The sequence below is a fragment of the Myotis daubentonii genome, chromosome 14 (assembly GCF_963259705.1).
Source record: "Myotis daubentonii chromosome 14, mMyoDau2.1, whole genome shotgun sequence".
In the NCBI taxonomy this organism is placed as follows: domain Eukaryota; kingdom Metazoa; phylum Chordata; class Mammalia; order Chiroptera; family Vespertilionidae; genus Myotis; species Myotis daubentonii.
The window spans coordinates 32,326,538-32,343,619 of NC_081853.1; the positions used below are offsets into that span (position 1 = coordinate 32,326,538).

General features: G+C 41.9%; 2 protein-coding genes across 16 annotated transcripts in view; one reads left to right on the top strand and one right to left on the bottom strand.

Annotated features, from left to right (window-relative positions):
• Positions 1–10,343, bottom strand: part of CEP63 (centrosomal protein 63) — a 44,238-nt gene extending 33,895 nt beyond the window's left edge. Inside the window, exons 1-4 of one of the 12 annotated variants that reach the window (XM_059663882.1) lie at positions 10,264–10,343; positions 7,308–7,345; positions 1,319–1,387; positions 205–382 (exon numbers count right to left, since the gene is read on the bottom strand). In XM_059663882.1, the coding sequence (XP_059519865.1) occupies positions 205–382; positions 1,319–1,387; positions 7,308–7,336 (276 nt within the window). In that variant the 5' untranslated portion in view covers positions 7,337–7,345; positions 10,264–10,343. The other 11 variants (XM_059663880.1, XM_059663877.1, XM_059663886.1 and 8 more) reach the window with 11 other exon arrangements.
• ANAPC13 (anaphase promoting complex subunit 13) lies at positions 10,007–16,580 on the top strand. Of its 4 annotated transcripts, none has more exons than XM_059663892.1 (3): positions 10,007–10,129; positions 12,631–12,756; positions 15,710–16,580. In XM_059663892.1, exons 2-3 carry the CDS (start codon positions 12,658–12,660, stop codon positions 15,833–15,835), a joined length of 225 nt encoding a protein of 74 aa, XP_059519875.1. In that variant the 5' UTR covers positions 10,007–10,129; positions 12,631–12,657; the 3' UTR covers positions 15,836–16,580. The 4 variants fall into 4 exon arrangements, with proteins under 4 accessions (XP_059519875.1, XP_059519876.1, XP_059519874.1 ...); XM_059663893.1 differs by having other exon boundaries at positions 10,045–10,125; XM_059663891.1 differs by lacking the exon at positions 10,007–10,129 and adding an exon at positions 10,136–10,273.
• Positions 16,581–17,082: the final 502 nt, after the last annotated feature.

Genomic DNA, 17,082 nt, shown 5'->3' on the forward strand with positions numbered 1-17,082 from the left:
TATATGTGACCAAAGTAACAAGACCATTGAAATAAATATTAATATTTTGGGGCACTTTTACAATGAATTTTTCTTCTAAAAGAAACCACTAGAATTACAAGACAACATAGAAACTAAAGACACAAAAATGCTTTCTTCAACAAATATTTAAGAAATATCTTTAATGTCAAAATATCAAAAAGAGGAGTAAATCAACTGCTTTACCTCTTTGTGTTTCATATCCAACTGACTCCTAAGAGACTTAAGTTCCTGCTCACGGATGTCCAAGCACGTTTCTAAAGCATGTGTCTGCCCTTCCCATTCAGACTTTTTATGAGCCACCATTATGTCAATCTGTTTCATGAGCTCCTGTAGTTCTGCTTCACAGGATGTCAAAAATCCCCTATAAGTAAGAACAGACCCTTAACACAGACATGTCAGAGGGCTTTTCATCTTTCAGATGCAAAAATATAGCAGATATAAACCTACCTGGGGGGAAACAATGCCAATAAATAAATTATCAGAAGCAAAGAACAGGACTTCTGCGCTTTTCCTTTTAATGTTCATATTAAGGTGATGACTTATCCCACAAAATATTTTATCTTCCTCTAACAGCCAACCTAAAGCCTAAGTTTTGGGGTCAAACACAAAATTGATGTTTTGAGTCTGGCTTGTAAGTTAGACTTTGACAACCAACAACTAGCACTTCTGTAATATTTTCGGGGAGCTTTCAGGAAGAATCCGGGCCAGCTTATGTCACAGTCTCAGCTAGTCAAAATAAAAAGTTTTGGAAGCAACTAGGTTATTGGGAAAATGATAATACAATTTTAAGAGCTGTTTCAAGGAAGTCGTCCTTGAGTCAGACTTATTTCAATTATTTTTCCCACCTTATTAGAAACCTGCTGCAACCTATCTGATTATTGTAAACTTACTGATGTCCTGCGAAGTTTCAGGAGACGCCAGATACTTCAGAGTTGGAGACAGAAGTGGACACCGATGTAAGAAATGTAAAAAGGCTTCCAAGAGTGGTCAGAGAGAGCCACAACTACTAAGGCTTATACTTTTTAAAAAAACATTGCTTAGTGTCACAAAACCTCTGTACTTCTACTTTTGCTTTTTAAGAGTAGAAAATGTAAAGAGGGATGAAAGCAAGCGTCCAGCTTCACACGTCTGCGATGAGACCAAAATCCCAGAGAGACGCTCTTCACAAACAACACGAATCAGCTTAGCTTTGGTTCAACGCTTTTGCTTCTGTATCCAACGCACAAAATGGTCAGAGGCAGCACTCAAACACGCTGCTTAAATTCAGTGAGACGCTTAAGGTCAAAAGCAAACTTACCCATCATGCCCCCTATTTTGTATTCCTTCCAACAAAGCCTCCATCGCCAAATCCCCTTTGTTTTGGCAACTGGAAAAGGAAAAACATCAGTCAGGAGAAAATTCATTTTTTAAGTTCTAACATTCCAACTGACAAGAATGTGAATGAACGCATACAAATAACAATGAGAAAATGCAGTGCTTCTTAGGATGACTGTAGGGGCATATAACTTCCAAAAATATTAGGACAAAATACATTCAGACTAAAACAAAATGACTTAAAGGGATCTAACTGCTGTTGACACTCTCCCTGCATGCCTGAAATCAAATGCCTCATTGTTGTATGCCTACTTCCTAACGTAAGGGTGGGCCTGAGGTGGAGGTGGGATGCTGGAAGCAGAGGGACACTGACATAAACCCCCATGCATAAGAAATTAGGGGTCACACACATCAGAGAAAAGGTGTAGCTTGGGGGAGGGGGGTGTTGTGTTTTGAGATATTATAAACAGGTTCAGTGCCCTGAGCCTTAACTCCCTGGTCCATCACAGGATAGCCTCCTCAACCTCAAGAGGACAAACCCTGGCCGCTTCCTAGAAGACCCTCCCTCTCCTGAAAGCCTCCCTCCTCCACACTTCATCCTTCCTAGTCCTTAACAGGTTCTTCACAGTGGAATGCATCCTTTTCCTTACGGTCCATCCCGCAAGGACAGAAAGCCAACGTTATTCATCTCTGCAGCTCCAGAGCTTAGAGTAGCATTTCAACAGGACATGTGCTAGATGCTTTGGGCTGAACTTACGTCAGTTCCCCTCCCTTTTACCCATCCCCCTATGCAAAGTGGTCACAGCTGGAGAACTACAGAAAAGGGCCGGGTAGAGAAAGAAGGGAAGGGAAACAGAAGAGACTGTCATAGAAAGAGAAAGATACCATAAAGAAAGATGAGGAGAGAGGAAAGACCGCCCTTAATTTCAGAAGTGCCCATGATTAGTAATACCTCTTGTAGATTTCTCCCTAGTATCATAAATCTTCAAAATATTAGTCATGTCAAATCACTTCTCACTCCTGAAATAATGCTTTTTTCTTAAACCTTCCAAGACTCAGTCCTGAGTTAATCTTTTAGTTCATTGGTTCTCAACCTTCTGGCCCTTTAAATACAGTTCCTCATGTTGTGACCCAAACATAAAATTATTTTCGTTGCTACTTCATAACTATAATGTTGCTACTGTTATGAATCGTAATGTAAATATCTGATATGCAGGATGGTCTTAGGCGACACCTGTGAAAGGGTTGTTCGACCACCAAAGAGGTCGCGACCCACAGGTTGAGAACCGCTGTTTTAGTTAATTCCCAAATATTGTGGTGTGGAAGTTTTGCCTCTTTGTCCTAATGCCCTGTTTAAAAATTCTATTTCTCTAAGGATTCTTTCATTCAACAAAGAATTCAATGGTGCATTAACCACTAGATATATAGCGATGAAAGATATGGCCCTTTTCAAGGAATTAATAGTCCTGTATGGTAAGGAAAAAAATGACCAAAAATGTTCTTTCCCCAGAATGAAAATGTAGAGACAGAGGAATTCTCCTGAAAGCACAGAGGAGAATGAGAAAAGTGGGAAATACAGCCACTGTGTTATTTGCACCTACTTCTAAGGTTCTATCAGGAGTGTTAAACTATTCATACATAAATACGACAGAGAGGATTTTTTCTAGTTGGTTTGTCCTTCATTAGACAAAATAAAAACCTAGAGAGAAAGGTTTTCATGTTCTACTCTACTTTCTTTCAAACCATGATATGGCCAATTACCACAGAGCCCAGATTCCCACTCTAGGGAACTGAGAGGCAGGGCAGGCTTCACCCAGTTCCATGCAGATGGAGACCCAGGGTGCAACCCTGCTCTGCAACTATCTAGCTGTGACCCTGGACTTCAGTTTTTGCATCTGTAAAATGAGGACTCTGAACTATAATCTCCAAGGTTTCTTCCAGCTTTTCCATGGGATTCTAGTAGCCAGTTAACTGTTCAGGGTAACTAGCTTCCTCCTGATAACTAGACATGGGTATTTATTAAATATGTAGGAAAGTGCTATTACTCAAAATTATCATTAGTAAAATTACATTTAGTTAGGTCATGTTATTCTTAAACATTAATATACTTAGTAATATATATTAATAATACACATTTAATAATATATAATACATTGATATATTTTCTGGGTGACATTACTTTATAATTAGCAATATTTATAATAGCAAAAAGTCAACACGTACGTACTCAACTGTTTTGCCTTGTATATATTACCTAATTCTTCACAATACTCAGAAAAGACAGGTACTATTACTCTGATGAAACTGAGACCTCGAGGGTTAAATAACTTGACTGGTAAACTACAAATTATAGTCCTAGGATTCAAACATAGGCAGTGTGACTGCTGAGTCTCAGCCAATGTACAATATTATGTATTTTACAGTATTCCAGATCTTAAAATACCTTCATATCTTCTTTTGGTTCAATAGAGTCTTCTTGGCAATAAACAAAATCAAACCAAATCAAAAAGTCTGAATACAGGAAAAAATATAAACTAAATATGACATCACTATCATGGCCACCAGGTGGCAGTAGCACAATAGTGAAAATAGTCCACATGAGGCGGAAAAGTGCTATTTCAGAATTCAAAATAATGGTCTAAAGACAGTGGTCGGCAAACTCATTAGTCAACAGAGCCAAATATCAACAGTACAATGATTGAAATTTGAGAGTCAAATTTTTTAAATTTAAACTATATAGGTAGGTACATTGTTATTATCTTAATTAGGGTACTCCTAAGGCTTAGGAAGAGCCACACTCAAGGGGCCAAAGAGCCGCATGTGGCTCGCCAGCCGCAGTTTGCCGACCACGGGTCTAAGACAAAGAGATCCTTCTTTTTAAAGGTGGGGGTAGGTTGTGAGGGGGAGCAGCAGCATTCTCCGTGTAAAATAATCTTACTAACGTATAATGTGTTTCTTTAACAATACCCTCACCAATCTGCGTGAGTAGCTGTCAACACCATCTATTCTCATTCCTTAGGATCAGGTAAACAGCAAGAATTTAGATTTTCTGAGGACTTTTCTCATTTCAGTTTCTCATAGCTATATCACTACTTCCTTTCCTGACCAATCTGGTACTCATTCAACTCTAGGCACTATGTCACTTTGCTTTCTACTTTGCCTGTGCCATGTGATAATTATGTAAAGTTAACTATTTTTTGTTCATAATATTAAATACAAATTTAAGTAATTACTGTTTGGTAATCTGCCACTCCTGGCCACTAACATAAAATGCTAATGTGGTTCAATGGAAACTGTATAGCTGTACAATTATTGCACGGCAATCTTAGTCATTTCTACATTTATAGCAAGACATCAACAAACAAAAGTTATTAATTAAAACTATCCTTTGAAATCAAAGCTGTTTTAAATCAGTGAAATCTGGAAGAGCATGATTAAAGGAAATACAAGCTTTTTCAACAAGTCTGGGAAGCAGGCTTTCACTTTTAATCTTAAGGGGAAATAATCCAAATAGGATAACTGGTAATGGGCAAATCCTTGAAATTCATTAACATATTTCTGGGAATTTAAGAGCTAGAAAGGATCTGAGACCTCCGATTTAACCTCTTCATTTTACAGATCAGGAAAAATATCTAGAGTATATGGCCAAGATAAAATTATTTACAAAATGGGACAAAGGAAGAAAAAAGCTCTGGGTGGAATTACAAATAAATGTGTACTATAAGAAGGGACATGTCTACCCATCAACTCTCATTTAAAGATGGATATAATGCTCTGTCCCTTACCTGCCTTGGTGTTACTATGATTATAAAGATGGATGGCTCTGTCATATATATTATGGCTGCTCCAAAAAAATCAATAATTTATAATTTACCACTGCCCAGAAAGGTCCCTACTTATTAAACTTAAGGTGGGGATTCGGGGGGAGGTGGGGGCTGCACGGGGGGAATCAGCAGATAAAGTATCAAAGAAATTTTCCAAAGTAAAAGTGTAAAACACTGTTTACACTGTGACTCAAAATCCAGAAAGAATAAGAGGAAAGACTGAGAAATCTGAGTAAATAAAAATACATTTTGCCCTGGCCGGTTTGGCTCAGTGGATAGAGTGTTAGCCTGTGGACTGAAGGGTCCCAGGTTCAATTCCAGTCAAGGGCACATGCCTGGAATGCAGGCTCAATCCTCAGTAAACGGGGTGCAGGAGGCAGCCAATCAATGATTCTCTCTCATCACTGATGTTTCTCTCTCCCTCTCCTTTCTTCTCTGAAATCAATAAAAATATAGTGTTTAAAAAATACATTTTTTTCATGGGAAAAATGCCATAAGCAAAGTTAAAAGACAAATGACAACAGTATTTGAAAGTTTTATCATAAAGGCTTAATTATTCAAACATACAGAGAACCTAAAATGGGGGGGGGGGAAGAAATCTATAGAAAAATGGGCAGAAGACAAATGACCTTAAACATATGAAAAAATGCTTGACCTTGCTCACCAAATTTAAACTACATTGAATTAGCATTTCTTTTGTAGTATAGTAACCAAAAAGTAAAAGTTTGACAATACACACTCATGAGGTATGGGAAGATAAGCACCCATGTACATTGCATGTAGGAATATTAAGTGGTACAACTACTATAGAGATTTTGGCAATACCTCAAACCAATATACATGCATTTATTACCCTTTGATCAAAAAATGCCACTCCTAGGAAACTATCCCAAAGACACATTGGCAAAAATACGAAGTCACATATGCACAAGAATATACATTGCCCAACTACTTGCAATAGTCGGAAAAAACACAAATGCCTGTCAACAGGGAAGTATTTGAATATTCATCCACCAATAAAATACTATGAAGCTGTAAAAAGGGGTAACAATCTCTACATACTTCTGTGGAGGGCTCTACAAGGCATATATTACTAGGTAAAAAAAAAAAAAAAAAAAAAAAGGCAAGATAAAAACAGTATATGTGAAAACTACCTTTTATCTTAGAAGGGAGTGTGTGTGTATGTGTGTGTGTGTGTGTGTGTGTGATGCATTTGTTTTTAGGAACAGATAAACCCAAAACTAGTAAATATGATGATACCTATGAGAAAGGGAGTCAGGTGGAGAAAAGAGGGATATACTTTGTTTTACAGGTACCTGTTTTATAGGAACTATGTTAATGGTTTAATAAAACAAATCCAAATGGGGAAAAAGCAAGATTGAAAAACTGAAAACAAAATTAAATAAACCAACTTACCAACTAGATATCAGGTTGACAGCCTAACAATATACCAAATTGTTTCATGTTTTCAAAATGCAATAATTGTACTGCATATATATCCAAAAAAATGGAATATATAGTAAGGATAAAAATGAACTGCAAAGAAATCCTGAACACTATTCAGGAATCATATTGTTGATAATAAAATCGGTGATGTTAATTTGAAACAGTTATATATAAAATATAGGATAAGAAAAAAGTAATTATGTTAATGACATTAAGTACCAATATTTTTAGCAAAAGAGGAAAAGATACAAATATAAAATCAAATAAAGGAAAAACCTCTAAAATTAAATTGAAAATATCAGTGTGAATTCTGTATATATCTCTTTATATAATGTATTTCCTAACTCTGGCCACTGTAAACCTAGAACTAATGACCAACCTCGCAGCAAGAGTACCTCTAGCACCCAGACTGTGGTCTCTCATTACCATCGCCCACTCAAAGGAACCAGGCTTCTTGGTGGCCAGAAATATATAAATGGGCCAGGAACATGTTTTACCAGAAAATGAGAAAATTATCAGAGACCACGAGTCACATCAAAGTCTACAGGAGCCAACTTAAAGGGCCCACCACTGGCCAAAAGACAGGACAATTTGAGCATCCAAAAAATAAAAAATGACTGCAATAGGTTGAAACAGTTTAAATATATTCAAGTCAATAAGTTCATGATGATTTTTTAAAAAGGCAAAACCCCTCATGGTTACCTTTGGAGGTCGTTAGGCCACCAACTCATTACTGTAGTCTGAAAATAGAGGGAAAGAATTAAGCATTTTTCTTGCCTCTCCTGTACAAGTTGTGTTTCAAACAACTGATGGTAATCAAATAGCTGGTGGGAGAAAGTTCTTCATGAAAGATTTCCAGCTAATACATACTGAAGGAATGACAGAATTCTAAAATCACCACATTAAACTCCTAATGTAATCATGGATGGAGGCAATCTAAATCCATGAGAAGACTTCCCTTTTAAGGGAAGGGCTCACAGGGAATTTCATGATGAATGGATGGGGCTGACAACACTTGAACCCACTATGCTGCTCAATCTTAACATCACAAAGGGGGACAAATCGTTGTGTGCCTCTCTAATAATTAATGCAACAGGAAGTGTACTGCACCATAGGACATCGCCTTGCCCCCCCCCCTTCTAGCTTCCTCCCTTGTGCCCCCCCTTCCTGCCCCAACCAAAACAAACAAACAAAAAAAAAATCAAGGTTGAATCTGATCAAGCTTCTAGATCAGTGCTGTTAAACAGATATTTCTGCAATCATGGAAATATTTTCTATCTACACCAAACAGTAGCCCCAAGGCACCTGTGACTACAGGTCCGTGAAATGTGGCTAATGCGACTAGGGAACAGAAATTTTGGTTCTATTTCATTTTAATTCATTTAAATAGCCAAGGCTGGCTGGTGAGTACAATAGTGGACAGTACAATTCTAGATCTACTAGTTTAATGAAAATAAAGGAAGCAGATGTACATGTTAATGCAGATGTAATTAGCTAAATCTAGAATGTTAAGGGGAAGGGAAGGCAAGGGAACCGCTAGATTTAAAAGCTTTAAAAGGTCAATCAATCAAATGCAACATGTGGATCTCCATGGGATTTTTGACCCAAACAAGTTAATTATAAAAACACATTTAAGGGACAGGGGAAATCTGAACCCAGACTGAATACTGACATTATGGAATTTTTATTAATTTTCATAGGTGGATGACAGTACTGTGGTTTTGCAAAACTGAAAAATATAAGCCTAGCTCTTGGAGAGAAGAAAAAAAAACCCTAACATAAAAAATAAAAAAAAAATCAGTGTCTGAAACCAGTATCAAGTTGACGATTTTTTTAGAGTAGGAAGCTCTGAGAGTGGACTACATAGGCCACCTCTACTACCAGAAACAGGAAGGACCAAGCAGTCATCCTTTCAGTGGAAGGAAAATTGAATCAGTACAATTGACGTACACAATTATAATTTTTAAAACCTGAATCTACATACATTTTAAAGGGCAGTGAGTGTGACAATGTTTATAAAGCTTTAACACATTTTACATTGTCTTTATTACTACACTAGAGGCCCGAGGCATGAAATTCGTGCACAGGTTGGGTCCCTAAGCCTGGCCAGCAATCTGATGGCAGCTGCCCTCAGGCCTTCCTTCGCGTCACGCCCTTGTGGTCAGTGCACATCATAGCGAGCAAAGGAACTCCTGAGGGGACACTTTGCATATTAGCCTTTTATATAGAAAATTATATTGATCACTGATAATATACAAAGGACAAGAAGGTCAGGATAAAAGTCAATCTAAAGATTCCAAATCTACATTCCAAGTAATAAAATAATACACTTTACTATATCTTTAAGCTACAGCTATAAATCTAAACGTTACTATTTGAAGGTAACGTGTAGCTGATGATTGTTATGATTTCCTTTTATCTATAAAATTAAGTGCAAGCATGTGGGGAACTGTGAAACTATAGGGTACCTTCCCTATAACACTGATTTATTAAAAGGAATAAAATAACACTTAAAAGTTTCAGGAATCAGATGTGAGGCTCAAGAAAAACGACTTTGTGCAAATAAGTGTACTGCAACTAAAATGAAGACTAGTCACCGAATTCTCGCTCATCTTCACTCTCTTACGTTGTAAGGGGCACCTGCGACATCTTCGTTATTAGGGTGTCCCTAGGGCACCATCCCCGTCACGCCCTCACTCATCATTGACTTCCCAGCCACGATTTGCAGGGAGCAATCCACCCTTCAGGGTTCCCCCACTTCAGACCCTCCTGTACTAACATTCATGTGTTTAAAAACGAATCCACTTGTTTTAAATGGCTAACCCCCCGCGCCACCCCCACCGTAGGCGAAGCGGCATCACCTGCCGAATCGCAACAACGCCAGCAGCAAGCTGACCAACCACACGGGGCAGACGAGGCAGGAGGGTAAGTGCGGGGGAGCCCAGGGCTCGGGGGCAGCTCGCCCACCCCGGCCCGGCCTCGGGGAAGGGCTGACCACCTGGCTGGCCCGGACAGCGCGCCCGGCGAGGCCATGTCCGCCTCCGCGGGTCCGCAGGCCGTACGCGGCGAGGCCGAGGGGCGGGGCGCCGGGGCGAGCCCGGGGCGGGGGAGGCGGGCCCGGCGGCCTGCGGGCTGCCGCGGAGGCCAGCCCCGGGCCATAGACCCGCGCGGCCGAGGGCCCCGCCGCGGCCAGGGCCGCCTCCGGACTAGGACACGCCCGCCCCTCACCCATCCTCCGAGCGCACATGCGGTTAGGGGGCCGCCGCGCGCGCGCGCGCCCGAGTCTTCCCGCCGTTACCTTCGGCCGGGCGCGCGCGCGTCACGCCCAACCTGACGTCCAGCCTCCGCCGTCCGCACGCTTGTTCCGCCCCCTGCCCCCCTACTTTTAATGGAACAACCTCCTTCCTGACCTCCCCTCCGTGCAAGCAAATGGGCTCGTCCACATCCGGGGACCAGAGGAAGAGGCGTGCCGGTCACGTGGTGCAGGGGCGGGCTCCGGCGGCAGCGGGTGCAGCGCCGGGTCGGTAAGCGTTTCCCGCGCTCCTAGCCTTGGTTTTGGAGAGCGGGAACGAGCTCGTTCCTCAGCGTCACACTTCCCCTCCACTCCCATCGGCCGAGGCCGCTGTCTTCACTTTGTCCTCCTCCTCACTGCCCTTACCGCTGGCCAGGTCGGGTAGAAAGGGGCTTGCGTGGCCGGGACCTGTACCTCCCCCGTCTCCACTTTTGGTCTATCCAGCCCGAAGCCGGAAGTGGGTGCTGTGGGCGGCCCCACACAGCCTTACCGCTGGTGGTGGCCTGCGAGGGTCATTTCTAGCGAGGGAAAAGCCCTTCTTGCTTTGATCTTGTCACTAAGTATTTATAAAACACTGAGATGGATAAAACGTGCCCCTGCCCCAGCGAACGCACGCACCGCGTGTCTGGGAAGAGCGTGGAACCGACGGTGTGACCAGCTTCCAATCGGGGCCCACTCAGTGCGCGCTGGGAGCTGGGAGCTGCACAGGAGGGGGCGCTGTGCTCTGCCGGGGGCTTGCAGAAGGTCTCCTGCAGGAACCAAGTTTTTTAGATCAGCTGGGGCGGGGGAGGGAAAGAAAGGAACGAGCATTTCGGGATCGGGACAACCACACGTGTAAGTTTGTTCAGGAAACTGGTAGTGGTTCATTCTGCCCAGGGTAGCAAGGGCTTGGGACAGGGGCCGCGTCCTGGACGCAGTGCCTGCCTCGATGCTTTCCAGCCTCTTAAGAGTGGAAACACCTTAGCACCTTACTCTAGAAATGGGGTGTTGACCCGGGTGATCTTAGGCCCACGTTGAGTTTGAAAGGAAAAGTACAGGTTAGTGATGGGGGCTAGAGGCTTTGAAGTGTAGAGGACGGACAGTAGGATAGGCTTAGAGGTGTTGGAAAGAGTGACAGGTGAAAAAAGATTGAGGCCAAATAGGGGAAAGATGTGTTGAGTCACTGATACAAAATGTACACATGTAACAAGTTGGAGGTGATAACCCCTGAGCAGTCTGTCACGGAGCCAACCAAGTATGGTTAGTGGATAATAAGAACAAAAAGGAAGTGTTCAAGGGCAGAATGCTGCTGAAGCCGGGGTCATTTGAGAAAAATTTATGAAAAAGGTAGAATCTTTGTAGGCAGATCATCGGGTTTTGATCAGCAGAGAATAGGGAGGAGGGTATCCCAGAGGCCAGGGCATCAAGGTCAGAGGCGTGGCAGCAGGAAAAGGGGCGGGGGGGGGGGGGGGGGGGCTCTTGTAAGACAGGGACTCCAGAAACATAACTGGAACTGAGGGTAAGGACCCCCGGTGTGTAAATTTTCTAAAGCTGGGTCCTTGTTTTGAGTTATTTACTGGGTAATGCTGGATCAGTTGTTGTGGGCAACATTAAGACCTCACCTGGTTCACTGGTGCAGAAGTAGCTGGGCTTCCGTTTTGTCTGGATCCTTATGGGGATAAAAACCCTTCCCCTGGTCCCACCTGCATAATTATTTTCCACGTGTCAGGGCAATCTTGCAGTCATACTGTTGGAGACAAGCACAGGCCTACATGAATGAAGGAGGTGGATTCCTCTCCCAAAGATGGTTTCTTGCATGAGTTTTCATCCTCCTAGAGGTGGGAGTGACTGCGAGTACCTTTGGTGCCATTGACCAGCAGCAGGCCAGCAGGATGGCTGTTTTGTAGCAGGGAGCACAGTAGGGTGATGGCTGTGACGAAGAATAGCCCAAGCTGGGAAACAAGGAACCCAGAGGTACCTTTCCAGGCTGGCGATAGCTGTGTAGGGAAAAGTAAAAGGGGGGCGGGGGAGATCAGCATGATAAGTATCTTGACCAGGCATTGAAGGGCGTGCAGCATGAAGAGTCACCCCAAAGGGAAGGGAAAGCAAGCAGCATGGAGCCCTGCCACTAGCGCTCACCTGGAGGTGCTGCTTTCAGGGCCCAGCCTGAGTACCACCGTAAGATAGGAGGCCATGTATTTAGAAGCTCAGCTGAGGATTTCTGTCAGGTCTGTGGTTGGTCACTTTGTATAACTCAGTGTTATCATTTAGCTTCTTGGGCTAAGAATGCCAACATTCGAGGCAAGGCAGGTGGTGACTCTTGTAAAAATGGTGCAGGAAACGCTGCAGGGACCAGAGAGGAGACGTGCTGATGAGTCAGGGACTCACCAAAGGCTTCCTGAAAGGGAAAGGTGAATGTGCCAGTTGGGAAAGAAAAGCTGCATTCTAGATGTGCCGTGGCCGTATAACAGAGGCCCTCAAATGTATTGCCTTCCTGTCACATGACACTGGTCTGGGCCATGTCCTATGTTCAGTGTACACTACAAAGCATTTACCAGCTGAAGGGGGAACAGAAAGGAGGGACTGTGATTACATATAAATAAGTTGTCACCTGACCCAGATGAGAAGACAAGTCTTTCCCAGGGTGATATTATGCCAGACGACACATCCAGGCTAAGAAGCCTGGGGGATCCTAGTGCTGGATTACATCACCTCCTGAGTCTGTGTTTTAGAAATAACCTCTTTGACTGACAGATTTGACAAGATCAGAGCTGCAGGAGGATGGACAGTGAAGTACAGAGAGATGGAAGGATCTTGGATTTGATTGACGATGCTTGGCGAGAAGATAAGCTGCCCTACGAGGATGTGGCAATACCACTGGTAGGCTGTCTTGTAACAATGAGAATACATCCTGCATATCAGATATTTACATTACGATTCATAACAGTAGCAAAATTACAGTTATGAAGTAGCAACAAAAATAATTTTATGGTTGGGGGTCACCACAACATAAGGAACTGTATTAAAGGGTCGGGGCATTAGGAAAGTTGAGAACCACTGATCTAGACTTTTTATTTAAAGAGAAATGTGGTTCAGAAAGCTGATGTGACCTTAGTTAGGGGTCATTTCAGGACTGGAACCCAGGTCTTCTGAGCCTTTTCTGTCAATTACACCAAAGCCAGTAAGCCAGATAATGAGGGTTTAGTGCATAAGATGGGAAAGAATACAAAGCAGTGCCATATAAGCTATATGGTATTTCTTACTTCCCTACCACTGGCTTGTTGACATTATTAAAAACTCACATGCTTAGAACACACACCTATCCTAAGTTTCCTGGAAAATAATTTTAAAAATCTGGCTTTTCTCCTTTTGCGTTTGGATCGATAGGCTCCTGGAATACACTTGTCTGCTCTCTGTGAAACTGCCCTGCAAAGAGTTTGTTAAACTTATGTAGTAAATTATCTAAAAGCTTAGCTTATATAAGTGCTTATTAAATATTCTATTTATATCATAGAGGAATGCTTTTCTTTCAAGTATGCCAACTATCCTGAGAAGAGCTGTTAATAAGATAGAGCTTACAGATAGACTGCTGCTGCTATTACAGAGAAAGAAAATCTAGCTCAACAATGATTCCATTTAAGAATAAGAGATGATAATATGTTCAATGAGTAATATACATATCACATAATAAATCACAGCTTATTTCAACTTTAGAAAAATAGTCAAAAGAGAGGGTCATGAGAATTATAGCTGCCATTTAGTGAAAACCAGTTTTATGCCATGGACGGAGGTTGAAATTGGACATACATTATCTCTAATTTTGAAACAGCCTTGCAAGATGGTGCTGTTATCCCATTTTACAGGAAAGGAATAGGATCAGAGAGGGGAACGTGCCCAGGGTTGAGTAGCTGATAAGTTGGACTTCACACCTGGGGCTGTGAGGCTCCAGATCCTGTCCTGTGAACTTGGATTTCTTTCATTCCATAAGCGTGTCTTTGGAAGCCTTGTGTGTGCCAGATTATGTAAACATAAGATACAGTTTCTGCCCCTGCGGGTCTAGGGAGGAAGCACACAAAAATAAATAATTATCATAATAAGGGCTTTAAGGGGGTTGTCATGAACAGCCACCGTGGTATAGGAAGTGGCTCCTAGTCTAGGAGAAGCCACAGAGAGAAAGTAATGTTTAAGCTGGTCATAAGGGAGGACCGGCAATTTAGTGGGGGTCGACAGGGGCACTCCAGCAGTGGGGACTGTGCAGAGGCTCAGAGCTTTAAAGTCTTTGAAAGAGAGTGAGGGATGGGGAAATACACTGCCTTTTCATAGAGTAGCTGCAAAGAATTGTGGTCATTTTTACAGTGTACCATAATAGATGGTTGCATTTATGATACTTTGTGTTTGTTTTCCAAGCACATATGCAATTTTATATGTTGGCATTCATTGCCAAGGGACAATCATGACCAAATGAAAGACATCATTTTAGAACACATACCACAGATGGGATGAAATTTAGCAAAGTTGCCTGCTTCTGAATTAAATAATTCATTAAGCAAGGACTTGCTTATGCTTTGTCAGCTATAACTAATTATTGGAACCAAGCTTTCACTTTAAGTTTAAGTGTATTATTACTTTACAATAAGTGATAGTTTCTCTCAGCTTGTAGAGCAAGATGTATCTGATTCAAATATGCTTATATTATAAATAAATCATATATATATATATATTAAAATAATTCTAAAGAAGAACTTATTCATATGCTGCAAATTGGAATCCATTGGAAAATCGTAAGTCTGGATAGTGAATAACAGTTTGCTAACCCTAAAAGAAATGTAAATTCAGATCATTAAAAAGGAATATATTGGTATCAGTGAAGTCTGATACAAAGCAGAGTCCTGGTAGTAATACATTTACATTTAAAATATAAGGAAACTTTCTTAAAAGTTCTCACTGCACACAAAAATGGTAGCTATGTGAGGTAATGGATGTGCTAACTAGCCTTGTTGTGGTAATTATTTCACATTATATGTGTAGCAAATCATGTTGTACACCTTAAACTTGCAGAATGTTATATGTAAATTAATCCTCAATAAAGCTGGGGGATATATATGGAAATTATTCCACATTCTACACTAAGTGTGGCCCCTGACTTACCATTTTAAGAAAATGCTGGCTGGATATGCATTGGTCATTTGCCCGGTTCCACCACTAGGGGGTAGTCTCATATTCTACATTTTCACTGCTCCCCACTTAGCTCCATTATACTCTAGGCATGCTGGTGCAGGGTAGTTTCTTAATACATTTCTTGTGCTTAAGGAATATGCCAGCAAATGTGATATTCTATTAAGGCAGCCCCTTCATAGAATTTTTTAAAAGGCTCTTTTCTGTTTTCCCAGCCATTAACAATAATAGCAAATATTCCTTGAACATGGACGCCCTGCATAGTGCTAAGCACTTGATCTAAATCACAGTGTTTAGTCTCACGGCAGTCCTAGGAGGTGATGGCTACATTTCTCTTATTTTCAGAGAGGAAACAAAGACTCCAAGGGTTTGAATACCTTGCCTGAGTAACCCACGCGGTAGAGTGGTGGGCCTGGATCCCGGTAGCTTCCGAAAGCTGTGTCCTTAGCCTCCTGCACAAATGCTAGAGCCATAAGACCATCACTCTTTCTGGAGAGGACCTGAATGATACTTCCTCACACCTTTTTATTCTAGCTATTTCTGCCAATTATGCTACCTGTTTCTAGGAACTCGGTTTAATTCTACGTGCTCTTGACTTTTAAGGGGTTTGTTAATGTACAGTTTACTGCCGTCCTGAATATCCACTGTACCTTTTCAGAATGAGCTTCCTGAACCTGAGCAGGACAACGGTGGCACCACAGAATCTGTTAAAGAACAAGAGATGAAGTGGACCGACTTGGCCTTACAGTACCTGCACGAGAACGTCCCCCCCGTAGGAAACTGACACCTGGCTCCCTTCTCATGGACAAAAATTTTTTTTTAATACAGAGATACAGAATGTTTTCTTTCAGTCTCCTAATGGAAATCTTTTAGTGATCTAACACTCAAAAATGTACACCCACTTAATTTGTGGCAGCAAAGTGCAATACCAGAATGGGAAATTGGTTGAGATTTCTCAGGAATGCAGAATATTTGGCTCTTTGAACCTAAAGTTCTTCATTTGCTAGCTTGTGTTTAAACATGTTTGGTTAAACATTTGCCTTTAATTTTGCTTTACTGTCCGAGTTGAACACTTCCCATCTGCTTGTGTGTGTCCTGTGACAGGTGCTTGAAGATATGAGAGGAAAAGGCTAAGGGAGGGAGCCAGGCTAAGACGAATGACTAACTTCCCATGTACCCCACTTGGAGACGCAGTCTGGGGGGGTGTGGAGATGTATTAGCCATTCAGAAGCCCATTCACTGACTGCTGGGATGCCTGAGATTCCCCATGATGTTTTCATACTTTGGATACTTTTATAAATTAAACAGAATCTGACATTTCCTCTGCTCTCCCCACCACTTTTGATGCTTCTGGAAAGGATCTTCAGCTAGAGGAACCACTAGTTTTATCTAGTAATGGGATTGACTTTCTCAGAGCCCTTTGAGATAACCAGAACACCATGGAGCCCGTATTTAGTTATAAATTGTATGAGAGCTTGTACTTTCCAGAACACTTACATTATCTCCTTGGAATTATTTGCCTCCGTTAAGTGGTGTCTGCCTTGTTCTCTGTCTAGATTGTAAACTCTGGGAAGAAGCCCTGGCTTATACTTACGTATCCATCATTGAAAAACTGAAAACACTGAGTAATTGAAGTCTCTTCTCATCCTGTTTTTACTGGGTCCTTCTGTTTACCTAGCTCTTAGGAGGAAGAAGTAAATCACAAACAAGTGAGCTGATTTGGGGATTTCAGTAGAAACCTTGTGTAACAACTCTCCTGTGATCCAAACATCCAGGGGGAAGCATGTGTGTGTGCTGTGTGGGAGGCGCAGGCTTTGTGCTGGGACTACAACAATGAACAAAATAAACGGCCTCTGCCTTTGTTTAGTAGGATCAACAAGCATTGAACCAGGAGCCATACGAAGTCATAATTTCAAATTGTGACACCCTAGGAAGGAAAATTGGATGTTACTTGGGTGCAAAGCCTGAGGCAGAGTTTCTCGTGCAAAGGATTTCTAGAGGCTGCTGTGCTCGGGAGCAGCAGGATAGGGC

Bases quoted from the DNA above. Each gene is read 5' to 3' on its own strand.
- ANAPC13 (XM_059663892.1), top strand. From the start codon at position 12,658: ATGGACAGTGAAGTACAGAGAGATGGAAGGATCTTGGATTTGATTGAC. The intron at 12,757-15,709 runs GTAGGCTGTCTT...GTACCTTTTCAG, and splicing joins AGGATGTGGCAATACCACTG to AATGAGCTTCCTGAACCTGA.